The sequence below is a fragment of the Adiantum capillus-veneris genome, chromosome 15 (assembly GCF_014529385.1).
Source record: "Adiantum capillus-veneris isolate H3 chromosome 15, ASM1452938v2, whole genome shotgun sequence".
NCBI classification, from domain to species: domain Eukaryota; kingdom Viridiplantae; phylum Streptophyta; class Polypodiopsida; order Polypodiales; family Pteridaceae; genus Adiantum; species Adiantum capillus-veneris.
The window spans coordinates 37,869,180-37,883,829 of NC_140945.1; the positions used below are offsets into that span (position 1 = coordinate 37,869,180).

The 14,650-nt window shown below is 40.8% G+C and overlaps 1 protein-coding gene across 1 annotated transcript in view; it reads right to left on the bottom strand.

Annotated features, from left to right (window-relative positions):
* Positions 1-4,393: 4,393 nt before the first annotated feature.
* The window catches only part of LOC147440535 (uncharacterized), a 96,147-nt gene continuing 85,890 nt past the window's right edge, over positions 4,394-14,650 (bottom strand). The window contains exons 7-15 of the mRNA XM_086530253.1: positions 9,460-9,906; positions 9,270-9,320; positions 9,092-9,190; positions 8,848-8,958; positions 8,704-8,775; positions 8,493-8,609; positions 8,265-8,414; positions 5,641-5,741; positions 4,394-4,874 (exon numbers count right to left, since the gene is read on the bottom strand). Of these exons, the coding sequence (XP_086386379.1) occupies positions 4,559-4,874; positions 5,641-5,741; positions 8,265-8,414; positions 8,493-8,609; positions 8,704-8,775; positions 8,848-8,958; positions 9,092-9,190; positions 9,270-9,320; positions 9,460-9,906 (1,464 nt within the window). The 3' untranslated portion in view covers positions 4,394-4,558. The remainder of the gene's footprint in view (positions 4,875-5,640; positions 5,742-8,264; positions 8,415-8,492; positions 8,610-8,703; positions 8,776-8,847; positions 8,959-9,091; positions 9,191-9,269; positions 9,321-9,459; positions 9,907-14,650) is intronic.

A 14,650-nucleotide genomic window follows, 5' to 3' on the forward strand; every position in this document is an offset into this window, starting at 1 on the left:
TTGTTTTGTAACTACAATCATAATGTATGGACCAAAGTAGAGCCCTTCAAATAGTGGGACAAAAACTACTCAAATGGAGAGAGTATTCCTAAAGTCAACTTAGGAGAGCTAATAGAGAGACTATGTCAAACAAAAATAAATAAGGAAATCCAAAGCACAGTATTGCAAACTGATGAGATAAAACTTAGGTAGACCATATCTAAGTCAGTAGAACCATATCCAAGCTGACGACCACAGGTAGCAGCCAAATCTTAAGTGAGGGTGCCAAAAAATTTAACCATAACCCTATTATCTCCTATTTTGGGCAATTAAAGAGAAGTTAGTGTCAATCCATCAAACCAAAACCTGACTTCATGAGAACTGTAAATCGGTAACCAAATGGTATCAAAACACTATCATTTTTTTCCCCTTAGAGCTAATGTTAATCTGTAACAAACTATCAGATAAATGATGATAACCCTTCAAAATCCAGGCCAACAAGAGATAATTTCATAAAGAGTCCAAATTAGTAAAAAACCAACAAGAGTATGAATCCAAATATCTAATCCTACACTCAGTTAGATTTGAGAGCTAGGATGATTCTTGTCCGGCTTCTCATGGTTCTATAAACCCAAATGCCCAAGCCAGGGACACAAGATCAACCAATTATGCCCAAGTACTACCAAGTCATCATAATATAGCTCTATTAGTGCCATTAAAGGAACATAAAAGTAAAGGATCATTACTCCTCTTATAAACATAGATCAGTGAAAGCATCAGGAGCCAACAATAATTTCAGCCAACATAAGCCAGAAAATAAAGTAGATCAGAAAATGCTATATGAAAATTCCACCAAGATACAACATGATAATTCCATCAAACTAGTCCATTGAATTCCAAGTAAGACTCGAAGCATTAGCTCAAAGCTCAAATGAAAGCACTCAGTCCTAAAAGATCAGACAAAAGTAGAAGCTATGTGAAGACCTACGTGTCTGATAAGTCGTCGATCGCTCTTGTGTAATTCTACTCCTCTTGTCATGATCGTGATCTTATGCAAGGCATACAACTGCATTGGTAGAGGTCAATCTAGGCAATCTATGCTCAAAAAAATCACGGGTGATACCTCTACCCGTGGGGTATAATCACCATGTACCTCATGTGTCAATGTCTCACATGTATGGTCTCTCCGTCCTATGGTTGGGAAAACAAGCCATGTATGCTCCTAAGAAGATGCACAATGGTAGCCTCTATCTCATGGTGGTTTGTGGGTGTCTCACTTTGTGAATACTCTCTAGATTGGTGGACACAAGTCTCACGGTCATGTGCACGGTATGGCTATAAGCATAGACTCAAAATCATCATCTCTCTGAGAGTCAACATGTGGAAAGCTATGGGTTGTGATTACCTCCATCGACACTACCCTAGGAATCTCTCATGTGAAAATGCTCTTACTAGACTAGACATTCACTGTAGAGCAAGTGGTAGCATTCGCTATCATCTCACAAGGCTCTACTATTGTCATCTTTGATACTCTCATCCAATCATTAATAATGGCATTCATCTCCATCACTTGTGACCTCAAAGTGTCTATGGCGCCCTATGGAAGCATATGTCTTTGCGTGGGAGAACAAAGAGCTGATCTACTAAGTGGTGACCTCATAATGAGAATTCGTATCAGATGTATATGTGGAGTTTGTATATGGCTAGGTCGTGGAGAGTAACAACCGAGTCTCCCATTGTATTAGAGATATTAGTAGCTCTTTTAAAAAAGTAATGTAAAAATGTTGTCCCACTTCAATTGTGAACGAAGAGAACTTAAAGTGAAATTGCTAAAATTGAATAGAAAGAGAACGTGCAAGTGGCACCTAAGAAGAAGGGATAATTTTCATTTGCTATCATTTCCTAAGTCATAGTAGTGCTAGGAAAAATGTGAGTATTAAGAGTATTTCTACATTTTAGGTTCGTGTTTCTTTGATATTGCTAAAAAGGTCCGAGAATTGTGTGACCTACGTTTAGTAGTATTCTCTTAATTTAGAGTATTAAGAGTATTTCTACATTTCAAGTTTGTGTTCCCTTGATATTGCTAAAAAGGTACGAGAATTGTATGACCTATGTTTAGTAGTATTTTCTTAATTTCACTAATATCACTAGTGCCTAGGGGCCTCGGCTCTAAGGCCGAAGTGTCAATAAATACAAGGCGTGATACGTGCCTCTTTAAACTCCCTCCAACCGAATATGCTAAAATCATCTCAAGGGTCATGCTAGATCCACTAGCTACCTATCATTGATATCTATGTGGTCAACTCCATCCAACTCCACTAGCATAGGTGTGTCTACATGTCTAGGAAATCGCTCGGTTGTGCTCTCTCTAAGTCAAGGAAATATGTAGTTCGTAGGAAAGTTTATGAAGGTTTATCCTCATGAATGTATGATGAAGTCTGCCTTAGTTGCAGAGAGTTCAGATACTCGCAAGATAGAGATGAGTACTTATCGTGCTAGGCAGGAACATATATATGATCAACCCAAAGATCGTAAGAGCCAACGACGCATGAGGAGAGTGGAGACAAAGCAACGAGGGAGTCAGATGATAGCATGCATGAGAGAGAGAGAGAGAGAGAGAGAGAGAGAGAGAGAGAATTTTGGGGGAAGGGCACAAATCCCAAAGTCTTCAACAACAAGGGATGAAGCATGTATGCTTGCCAAGGTGAGCTTGCATGATCTTGGGCTTAGGAGCTTGGCTTGTTAAATCTGCTCTTTCAATGAAGAATCATTAGCACTAGATTGGTGACAGGACACTTTTATATCCTCTTAACAACTTCCTAGAATTATTGCTTGAGATTCCAAGGAGTTCCCAAAGTGCTCTAAATCTACAAAGCGAGCTTATGACTTAAAAAAAAATTGGATTTTTTTGGGCTACTAGTTTCTGCTCTCGAGTTGGATTTGAATGACATTTTTAAACCTAACTCAAGCCAAAAAATGTGTTGTTTTTTACTAATTTTCATGCAATTGCATTAGATCGACTTTAAAGTGCTACATAGCTAGTATAGGTAGTTCTAAAGTTGTTCTTGTGCTTTTATAAAATGGAATACCTATGTACTGTAAGCCATGGTCCATTTACAAAAAAATTTCTTTCCTGATTTGCTAGTAAATTTCACCTTTTGATAAATATTTTGGAAGTCCTTTGTAATGAAAAGGAAATTCTGAGAGTGTTTAAGGAATTCTCATTATGTAACTCTTCTTTCTCGAGTTTTGGAACACCTAATACCTTAAATAGCAAAGAACACACAAACAAAAGTGTTTATCTTACTAGAATCGGACTCATTTTGAGTTAATACTATGTCGTCTTCAAATTGTTGAATTTCACTCAAAAAAACATGATACATTTCAAGCCTAAGTCCAAATATAAGTGCACAATTCCAACTTGGTACCAAATTGATAGGTTTATATACCATATAAAAGGCTACATCGTAGAAGCCATTTTTTCACCTATGCAACTTTTGAACTTCATAGGTGTGTTCAAAATTGTCTATGTTTTGATACTTTTGATGATTTCTATACTTGAACATGAAAGTAAAGAACCAAATTGTGTAGATAAAGATGGGTGTACACATAGAAACACCGATGATAAAGAGCAAAATGGAAAATGTACACCATTTTTTAACTTGATCCTATGTTCAAAAGAAATTTTTGGACTTACAAAAACCATAGAATCTGGTCAATAATTCATTGATGTTTACGGCAAAAATAGGTTCAATGCCTAGACATTCTTTGAAATAGTGTAAACTAGTACTCACATAGCAAATATGTTGTTTTTGGTCAAATTGAGCACTCTTGGCTTTGAAAGCTCCTCATGACCATACAATCGAGAGGAGTTAATGTTTCTTATTTTTCCCATTAAGTGTGGTGTTAACTTTGAGCTTAAGTAAGGGCATCTAGAAATATATACACATGATAGGAGTATTTGATTTTTTTCCAAAACCCTGAAAGGACACTTCTATGTCTTGTTAGGTTACCCCTCATCATCTACCACCTCCTTTGTTGGAAACCCCTCCCTCTTCTCTCTTGATAGCCATCACTTTCTTGCCCACAAATTGTGTGTGTAACATTTCATTGGCTCCTCATCACCGCCCAAGCAAAATACACCCTCGTGATCTCCAATGATCCTTGGTTCACGGAGCGGGTTGAAGTAAAACACTAGTTTGTGGCGGCACAAAGGGGGGGATCTTGCTAGTAGGTGATATAGTGTCCCCACGTTTTAGAGAAAATAACGTATATTCTTCTCTCTCTCTCTCTCTCTCTCTCTCTCTCTCTCTCTCTCTCTCTCATGCACTCGGCAGAGCTCTATGTTGGGAAGGGAAGGTATTTACTCAGGGGCTATTGAATATTATGTAGCTAGCTACCAAGGCAAACAGAAAAAGAAAAGGAAAACAAGTTTCATTACCAAAAAAATACTCTCCAAGAAGCAACATTTCACATCTCTCTGCTTTGCTTTGCTTGAATTTATTGGCAGCTCTAGTACAATGCGAACACATCAATGGATTCAATTAATAAACAACACATAGTATATTACAAATGTGCTTCAAAAAGAGCTGATCAGATCCTCGTTGCAAGCAACTTGAAGAGATGGAGGAGTGCCTGGGGGTATGCATGCGGCACCGACATCCCCAGCTATCAGAAACAAAGCCTCCGCATCTCGCAATGCTACTTCAAGATCGATGTGCCCACTTAGCTCATTGATAAATTTCAGTAGTGTGTCAAAATCCATTTCTTCTTCAATAATCTTTTTCTTGTGAGCCTTCAGCAAGGCTACACATATGTACAAGTGCAAATGTTCAGTTAGGTGATTGGTCCATAACACCTCCCATAACCGCATCACGTCCTCATAAGGAAACTCCCTGATTGCGAGATCATCAAACATAAAAAAAGGTTCAAATCCCATGTGAAGTTGCACTGGTTAATAGTGAGATACTAGAAACACCATCCCTTCCCCACTATAAGGAGGGGGGCCAATGAGCGGGGATCCACTCCCTTATTTTTGTGTGCACCCACGCGATCTATACACATATCTATATAGATACGTGTGTGTGTGTGTGTGTGTGTGTGTGTGTGTGTGTGTGTGTGTGTGTGTGTGAATATATATAAGGGAGTGGATCCCTGCTTATCGGCCCTTCGAACGGAGCTACTCCCTTATATCCACCAAACCCATGCACACAGGCAACTGCACCCACACAAACATCTACATGCATATTTGTTTACTTATACATAGTCCATGAATGCAATCGTACGTATTTGCATCTCCATCCATTGGGGAAATTACAGGCATACCTCACAGCAATAGGAGGAGAGAAACTTCAAATTAGTTGCTTGGAAGATGCTCAGAACTATTTTACGTATCTTACCAACCAATGAAGCTGAATCTCTCTCTTATACCTGCTTATGCCTATGATTTTGACCTTTTGACATTGTTTTTGGAACATAGTCGCAGTTGACGACGCTGGGTTAAATAATGAATTGGCTCCTTTCTTCTAGGAGTGTTAACAAAAAGCGTTTCTGGCGCGCAGAAAATGAGAAATCGGCATGTTCACAATTCAAGGAAAGAAATACAGCCTTTAATGGATGCAATACCATTTCCTTTTACCTAACAAGATGGAGCTAGCTCACCTTTTGAATTGAATAAGAAGCCATCGAAAACAAAAGAAGTAATTCAAACAGTCTGCCTCTTTCAAATACGTGTGTAACGGGAAGTCAAGGAGCTGCACGAGCTGCAAGTAGACAAAAGCACACAATGAGCAGAATTAATTGACAAATGCAACCTGCTTGTATACAAACAGAATTTTGAGAAACATCTTGAGAAGTACACAACAAGCGAACTGAAGATTAAATCTGGCTATTGCCAACAATCTAGTTTGATTAACTAAAACTAATGTAATGTGTGGAGTGGTCTCAACAGGAATCCCTTTATATCACTTTACCAGGAACTCAACACAAGTTGCAAATTGGACAAGAGATGCCTGATCAACTAATCACTTTAAAGTCTTGTAGGTCTTTGTTGCAGAGAAACCAGTTCAAGGTGGGTCCATCCTACAATCGCTAAGAAAAAAGAATATCATGTGTTGACCTCTCTTCACCGGCTTTCCCCAAGTCCCCGGGGCATGTTTCTCGACTATTCCTCCGTTGTGTGTGCATGTACGCATTCTACAATGTACTATAAAAATTTGACACTGATCCCCTTTCTCTAGACAAAATAACTGTGAACCCTTAATTGGGAAGAGCTAGACTCAATGTCAATCAAGCAAAACTACTTTAATAAAACAAAAAGTGAGTGCTTCTCTTAGTGTGTGCTTCATTCAGTAGTCTTCAATTGAGGTACACCTTCGTCTATAGAAAGTGCAGTATTGGTTGGTTATGGCAAAAGAAGTTGTATATAAGCAAAGGAAACTAGTCGATCCGTCTTCGATGGATGCTGCAAACATCATAAAAGAGTGTTTGTCAGAGGATTTTGCGGATCTCGGAATGCCTGGGAAGATCAGCAACCCGCTATTGAAGTGGTTGTTCCGGTTCAACAGCTTATAGATCCGGTTGCACAATATGCGTTGAATGCGGTTATTTTGTTTTTCCCTGGCAAGATGCCCTCGGCACAAGATGTAGGTCAATGGTTTGATTTTTTGTTGAAAATACAAGCAATCCGAGGGGTGTATTTTGGTGCCCGTGGTTTTTATGAGGTGTTGCTGGAGACATGGACGCTCGTTCGCAACTGTTGGAATTGTCGCCTTTGTTTTTCAACATGCAAATGACACATGTATTGCCATGAGTGCTTACTAAAGATTATCAAAGTTTAATACGACATAGGTGCCCAATTTGGGTGGAAATAGTTGAATTTCCACGAACTTGGAAGCATTTCTTGCCTCTCTTGGCTGCTCAGTTGGGCAAAGTGATATGCCCCCCAAACTTGGATACTAATTCCAAAAGATTTTGTGTGTTGTGGGATATGGATGTGTTGGGCATTGCTTTTGGACCAGATGCTTTTGACTTTGAAGGCTTTTCATGTAACTGCTTTTGGGGCCTAGGGCCTTTAAATATGAGGCCATGGGCTCATTCTTTGGTATGCTTCCTGGACGAAGGTGCAAAGCGTGGAGTACCGGCTTGTCCTGTGTTGATGCAATATAAAGAAATACCGAAAGGGGCGTCAAGGTTTGGGGCCAATACTCTCTGGGGTGAAATTCCGCCACTCCGTGTCGCATGTGCTCTCTCTCTTTCAGTTCAGTTGTTATTGAAGTGCTAAAAGTCTGTTCGGTCTGTTCTTTTCTATTGGCACGTGGTTCCCGTCTTGTGACAGGTTCACTCATATAAAGATGCTCTCGTTGGGTTGACATCTGTGTCGTTGCCGATGCATCAAAGTCCTCCGCAAGAAAAGCATATAGAGTCCGCTTTATTGATTGTTAGTATGGAGGCGAATGTATCTATGGGCAATTCTACTTGATGATTGTGCCTCGTGCTTCTCTTATAGATACTGTACAGATGCATTCTCCTCTTAGATGTTTAACGTATAATGTTCGCGGATTGTGCAATCACGACAAGTGGAAGCTAATCTGGCATTATGGACATACGAATAAAGCAGATACAGTGGTGTTACGGGAGCATAATCAGCATGACTTTGTTGGTCAATCTTCGTATTATGCGGGATTCTGGATCGCTTATGCTGGTACTGGTTCCTTTTCAGGTGTTTTAATGATGGTGCGACATGAATTGCAGCTGGTTTTGGCCCATAATGACCCGGTGGAGCGTTGGATGGTCGTTCAATGTCTCGTGCAAGGGAATATTCTGGAATTTGCTGGGCTTTATGCTTATACTGCCTTGGCACAAAGAAGTCACCTTTGGCAAAATTTGGTCAAATACCCTTGGGGTTGCGAGATGCTTGCGCATATGGGCCCTGTTTGGTTTTCTTTTTTCTTTTTGGGGAAGGGAAGGGGGGGGGGGGGGGGATGTTGTTTCTTTTTTAGCATGTGGACTTGTAGAAATGCCTCTCTTTCCCAAAATGTTAAGTGCCCTCACTCGCTCCCATGGTATCACATTAGACATGGAGTCTTGTTAGATGCTGGCTGTCTTCAAAGTGACACTGCAGACTCTCAAGAAGTAAAATAGAACATATCATTTTCACCCCCAAAAAATACCTTTGCAAAAACACCTAAATTATGCCATCAACAAAGTGGAACCTTGCTAACAGGTCTCATACATAAAGATTGTGCAGACCATCTTGTATACATAGCAACAAGCATACGGCTTACCTTAGAGAGCGCAAGAAGCTGTGAATGCATCCCGTTTTGATCACGATGAAAGTTTGGAGCCATACGCTCCATCAAGGATGCAAAGCACCAGAAGGATTCTGACTCATCCCCAACAACGTAAAGAATAGGGGATAGAAAATCACTCATACCCTGATATAAAACAGTGACATAATGAAGCTACTGCCAACAGATTACCTAAGCAGCGTAAGCTTCTGAGAAAACATCTACCTGGCAATATCCCAGATCAAAATTATAAAATGAGTATGTAATAAGAATGTCTCTCAGGACCATCACATTTGGATTATCATCTTCCGCATAGAACTCAACACCACGGTCTGTGCGAACCTGTTGTATCAGAAAACTTTCAATAAAGATCACTCAACTAAATCTCATTTCTCCCAAAAAAAAAGCTACATATAGAGCAGGACAGGACACTCACCACATCCTTCTCAATTCGACTTTTGCGCTCGCGAAACTTTGCAAACCGCTTTGCTTGCTGCTCTGTGATGGTCTGTTCCACACACGGACACAGTTAATTTCAAGTCGACATGGCATTTTTCATCAGGTCAAAAAAAGAAGCAACCTGCCACTGAGCTTTTAAAATCATGTACTCTTCACGTTTTTTGACAACAAGTTCTTCCCGCTGTCTATAAGTTGAATCGAAAGAAAAATGTCCAAGCAAAAATTTCCAAGCCTGTATGACCAAAATGGACATCCTTTCAATAAAGATTGAAACTCACTAGAATGCTTCTAATATTAAAACTAGCCATCACGTCTATGTTAAACCTCTTGCCACCACTCTCATGGCATAGGACAAGAAGAAAAACCTTGCATCGTAAACCAGGAACAATTCCACCATAGAATATTCGTTTCCTCAATGCGTGCGAGAGGGGTATACGACCCTCTTGGTCAAAATAATTAACAAACTGCAAGCCACCTCAAAAGTTAACATCAAATGCAAGACAACTAAAGATTTACATAAATAAAAAGGGCCAGTAGGGAGACCTCCTCGCTGCCCAAAGGTGTTAATCGAGCACCTGTACAAGATGTATCTAGCTGTTCGTTAACATAACAAAAGAAAAACTGAGTAACTGCACGGAGATTGTTTTCCAGATGAAAACAAAAAGCAACCAAACACAGACAGAACCATTCAACCTTACAAAGGTACAAGGCTTCACCAAGAGACTGCACATACATCTGAGTTGCCAGCTGGCATAGACATAGCAATTTCTTTCTGATGCTCCACAGGTTGAGAAACGGTTCCTCCCTTGACATTTAATCTTCTATCCTCTTGTCTCCTGGTTCTGTATGAGCGATCCAGATCTTTCAGATCATCATTGCTTCCAAGAAGCCGATTTTCCCCAAAAAGCTGAGCAGTTGTGTCCCGAGCAAACTTCGTGACCAATGAAAACTTTTCAAGCACTTGAATAGAAACATCACGAGCTGGATCGCGGGGCCTCCTCTGCTGGTTTCTTTCCGTAACAGGCTTCTTGTCCTCATTTTGTTGTTCAGCAACTTCCAGAGGTGAGGGCTCCATGGCCTTTTGATGGCCATTTGTAAACGCTTCTGAAACATGTTGATCCCTACTAGGCAAAGCTGCTGTGGAGACCACATCCCTCAATTCCAAAGATGTAAGACTTTTCTGCCATTTGAAAAGAATTACTGTACTGCTTTGAAACTAAAAACTACTCCAAAAGCGAAAGACTGTTATGTAAGCCAAAACTCAATACTTCAGCATGACAGGCACATTCTATACTGCAAAAAATACGACTTTGCTTTTTTATACAATTAAAAGAGAGATGCATTAATGACACTCAGAACCAACTATGTAAACAAGATGCCGAAGCGTAGATGACAGTTCAAGACTAAGTCAAAGCCAGGACAAGTTGGCAAGGACCCACAACAAATTGGGAAAAATCCAAAAAGCCAAAGATAGTCTATACAACTGGTCCGGACGTGACCTACTTGCGATGGAAGCCCGCATCTAAAAGAAATGATATATCTAGAGAACTGAGATAAGTTTTTCAACCAGGTAGGAGGACACACCTAACAAAATTACTGGAAAATTATGTCAGGGAAAATATTTCTAAAGAAATTAAAATGTACGCTACAAGTGAGATAAGTTTTCAAACAAGGCCAGCAGACACAACTACCAAAATTACTGGAAAACTATGTAGGGGAAAAAATCTCTAAAGAATTTAAAATGTACCCTAGCAGAGTGAATATTGCATACGACTGGTCAAGACGTAACCTACTTGCAATGGAGGTTCACATCTTAAAGAAATAATATGAAGTTTTCCGCAAGAGTCAGTGGACAACTGAGATGAAGTGTAAACAAGGCCGGAGGACACACCTACCAAACTTACTAGAAGCATTATAAAATGCAGCTTTGTCCTCATTGTCTTGCTCAGACAAGTCCTTTATGGAGATTTCCTCTTGATCATCATCAAGAGATAATAGAATAATACCTAATGCTTGCTCGTCCTTGCGCTGTTGATTTGCCAGGTGCGGAAGCCGGATCCATTAAATTTGTCGACTTTTGACGCCATATTAAAGCCTTCAAGAAACTTGGTAACGAGTGTGGTCGTTGTTGGTTATTGCACTGGCTTTGTCTTTGTCTTTGTGTTGCTTATGTAGCTCAAAAAACGAGCGTATTCGTATTGGAAGAAATACAATAATACCAAAAACACCTTTTGATACGATGTTGCGCTCTCACCAGCTTTCGGAGATCTCTTGAAGATGATTTTATTCATTATCTGGATGACATGCAATCTGCAAACGCTGCTTGGATGGAACTAGAGAAAGTGTTTGGTCCTAAAGCCAAATACTCCAAAATGAGCCTTAAAATGGAGTTGTATTCTCTTTCTATGTGTGATGACGAGAATATTGCAACTTTAACTAACAGGTTGAAAAGCATCCGCACTCAGTTGATTTATGTTGAAGTCCCTAGCCCATATGAAGATCTTATAGCCGTTTTATATAAGGCTACCTGCAGAATTTCGTCAAATTGTAACTATTTTAGAGAAGAAGGATCCGCTCCCCTCTTTGGATGATATTGTAACAGACTTGGACACTCCAAGTCAAGAATCAATCGAGACAGCACCAAATAACCACTTCAAAACAATTCACAGATCACAATAGATTTGCACTGGCCCAGCGGAGTTCCGTGCCTAGAGATTTTGGCCCCACAGACTGGTGCCCCTTTCGGTATTTCTTTATGTATTAATCAATCATCAAAGTACAAGAGAGCAGTTAGGGTTTCACTCTCAAACTCTGCGTCCAGATGCTCTGAGAAGTGAGAACTAAACCGTGAATATAAAGATTACAAGGGATGCCCAAAAGCAGAGCCCCAAAAACTTAAAATCAAAAGCAGTTTCTCTATCTCTCTCTCACTGAGAGCCAAAATAAAGCAAATTTTCTCTCTAAAATTCACTTGCGTAGCCAAAAATCAACAATTTGCGTCGCTAGCTTTTTTTTTTCAGTTTTCGCAATTTCTGGGTCTTCCGTACACTGCTGCCACGTGGCACTCGCGCCAGCTTTTAGGGTTTTTGCCAACAGTTAGGGTTAGGTTTTCCAAAAATTAGGCTTTTTGATAGAAATTAGGGTTTGCAAGATTTTTTTGGGTTCTGGCAGAAATTAGGGTTTCTGCTGTCGGTAGCCACGTCATCACTTTGTGACCCCTCTTGAAAGCATTGTAATCGACCGCAATTACGCCTGCAAAACCGACAGAGCCATAAACCGTCTTAGCAAACACCCACTGTTAGTACCTACATACTAGGGACACACATCTAGCACATGTACCAAATCGACAGTCACATCACACGACATCACAGGACATTCAACATTCATTCGGAACTTAGACCATGATTTATTGGCAATGTAGCTAGCAATCACATCTAGGTCCAATCGGAACCTCGTCGATGTTCGATTGACTAACCCCTATTGCAACCATGTCTATTCGAGATCAATCACACCAAAATGCTGCAGTCATTTCGTCTATCAATTCGTGCACTTAAAAGAACTCAACAACAAATCAGTATCATAATCAGGAATTCCATTTCATTAAAGTCATACAGCAGAATACTGTCAGCTTTCAGTATCCCTAAAGCTCAAAGAGACATCAGTGACTCTAGTATCTAAATCAAGGCATCTGTTGACAAAGGAGTGGAGTGACTCCCCTCTTGTGCATCTCACTGCACCAGATCTCCAGCCAAGCTGAATTTTGGGTTCCGTTTGAAATAGACTATGCTAAACCAAAAGCATCGAGGTAAAGTTTCACAATCTGAGGAGTATCTGCTAGGTCCTCCTCCTCCATCCACTTCGCATCCAATGCAGGATAGTTCTTGAACTTAACCAAGAACCGCCTTCGGACTTTACCTTTAGTCTTCATATCTTTATGTGCCAAAATTTGTTTAGGAACAAGGATCTCCTCGTTTTCTTCCACTTCGGGTTGCTCATCAGGCTCCCCATCATCAGGCACATCACTCTTAAAAGGTTTCAAGAGACTCAAATGGAATGCATTGTGAATCCTCCAAGTATTTGGCAGTTTCAATCGGAATAGGACATCATTTATCTTTTCAGTGATCTGGAAAGGTCCATAGTATCACACACTAAGCTTTGGAAAAAGCCTCTCCTTTCCCTTTTTCTTTCTTAGGCATGCTTTCACAAACCGTAAGAGCACGCAATCATCCTCCTTCAATTTCAAGTCGCGACGATGGCGATCCGCTGCCTTTTTCTGTCCTTCTTGAGACTTCTGCAAAGTCTCGTGAACCTAGGCAAAAGCCGTATCCAAATCTCGCGTATATTCATCCGCTTCAAAGATCTTATCTTTCGTGCTTAGGAAGGGTGGAACCTTTGCAGCACCTTCAACAATCTCAAATGGCGCCTTCCCCGTCGAAGAGTGTATCGTGTTATTGTAGGCAAATTCCACCAAGGGTAAGTACTTTTCCCATTGAATCTTCTGATCAGAGATATAAGACTTCAATAAATCTAGAACCACTGAATTTGCAATCTCAGATTCCCCATCGGTTTGCGGGTGGAACGATGACAAGAACTGCAACCGCGTGCCAATGTTCTCCCAAATTGCCTTCCAATACAAACTCGTAAATCTGGGATCTCTGTCGGAGACAATCGTCTCAGGCATGCCATGTAATCTGAAGATTTTGGGCCACAAACAGTCTCGCTAAGTGATCCGGCTTGACTGTTTTCTTCACTAAAATGAAATGAGCCTGTTTGCTAAATTTGTCAATAACAGTCCAGATACCATCGTGACCACTCTGTGTTCTCCGGAGATCAAAAATGAAATCCATTGCAATACTTTCCCAGGGGCGGGTGGGTATGGATAAAGGCTATAACAATCTCTGTGCCTTATGCCTGTCAAACTTGACCTTCTGGCATACTAAGCAACTGCGCACAAACTCTTCCACATCCTTTTTGAGTCTCGGCCAAAAGAAGTATCTCTCTACCCCCTTCATGGTGGTAGCAATGCCGCGGTGACCCGTAAAAGGTGGACAGTGGCATTCAGTCATAACCTTTTCCCTCAACGGCTATGTAACGCACAACATAGTCTTTCTCATCAAGTAGCCTTCCCGAAGGAAGTATCCAGCTACTGTCTCCCCATCCCGTATCCCTGTGAAAATATCTGCAAAATTTGTATCTGTGGCATACTAATCGACCATATCGGACAATCTCGAAGTGAAACTGTGACAAGATGTTCGCCCACCTCATCTGCTTTTCCGAAAGCTGCTTCTGTGACAAGTAGTAGTGCAAACTCTGATGGTCTGTAAAGACAGTAAAATCCGCTCCGAGTAGGTAATGCCGCCACTGAGTAAGAGCGTGGATAACCGCCAAAAGCTCTTTCTCATATATCTGTGCTTTCATCTCCGGCCTAGAGAACAATCGACTCTCGTAAGCAATGACATGGCCTTCTTGCATAAAGACCGCACCCAGACTACGACCACAAGCATCACAATATACTTCAAATGACTTCTGCAAGTCCGGCAAAGTCAAAACTGGTCCCGTAGTCAATTTCTCTTTCAATGTTTGAAAGGTAGTCACCTCTGTGGATCCCCACGAGAAAGGGACTCCTTTCTGTGTCAAGACATGCAAAGGGGAAGCAACCTCTGCAAACTTTCGTATGAACCGCCTGTAGTACGAACACAATCCCAAGAAGCTCCTCACTTCATGGACATTCTTCAAATTAGGCCAATCACGCATAGTCTCTATCTTGGCCGGGTCCATTTGCACTCCTGCTGCTGAGACAATGTGTCCCAAAAACTGCCTCCGCAAGTGGTCCTATTTTCATCTTGCCTTTTCGTCCACGTTCCTCGGCTGCTCTCGAACTCCCACGCCTGTCGTCCTTGTCATTCTGTTCTTTCTGTGCCTTT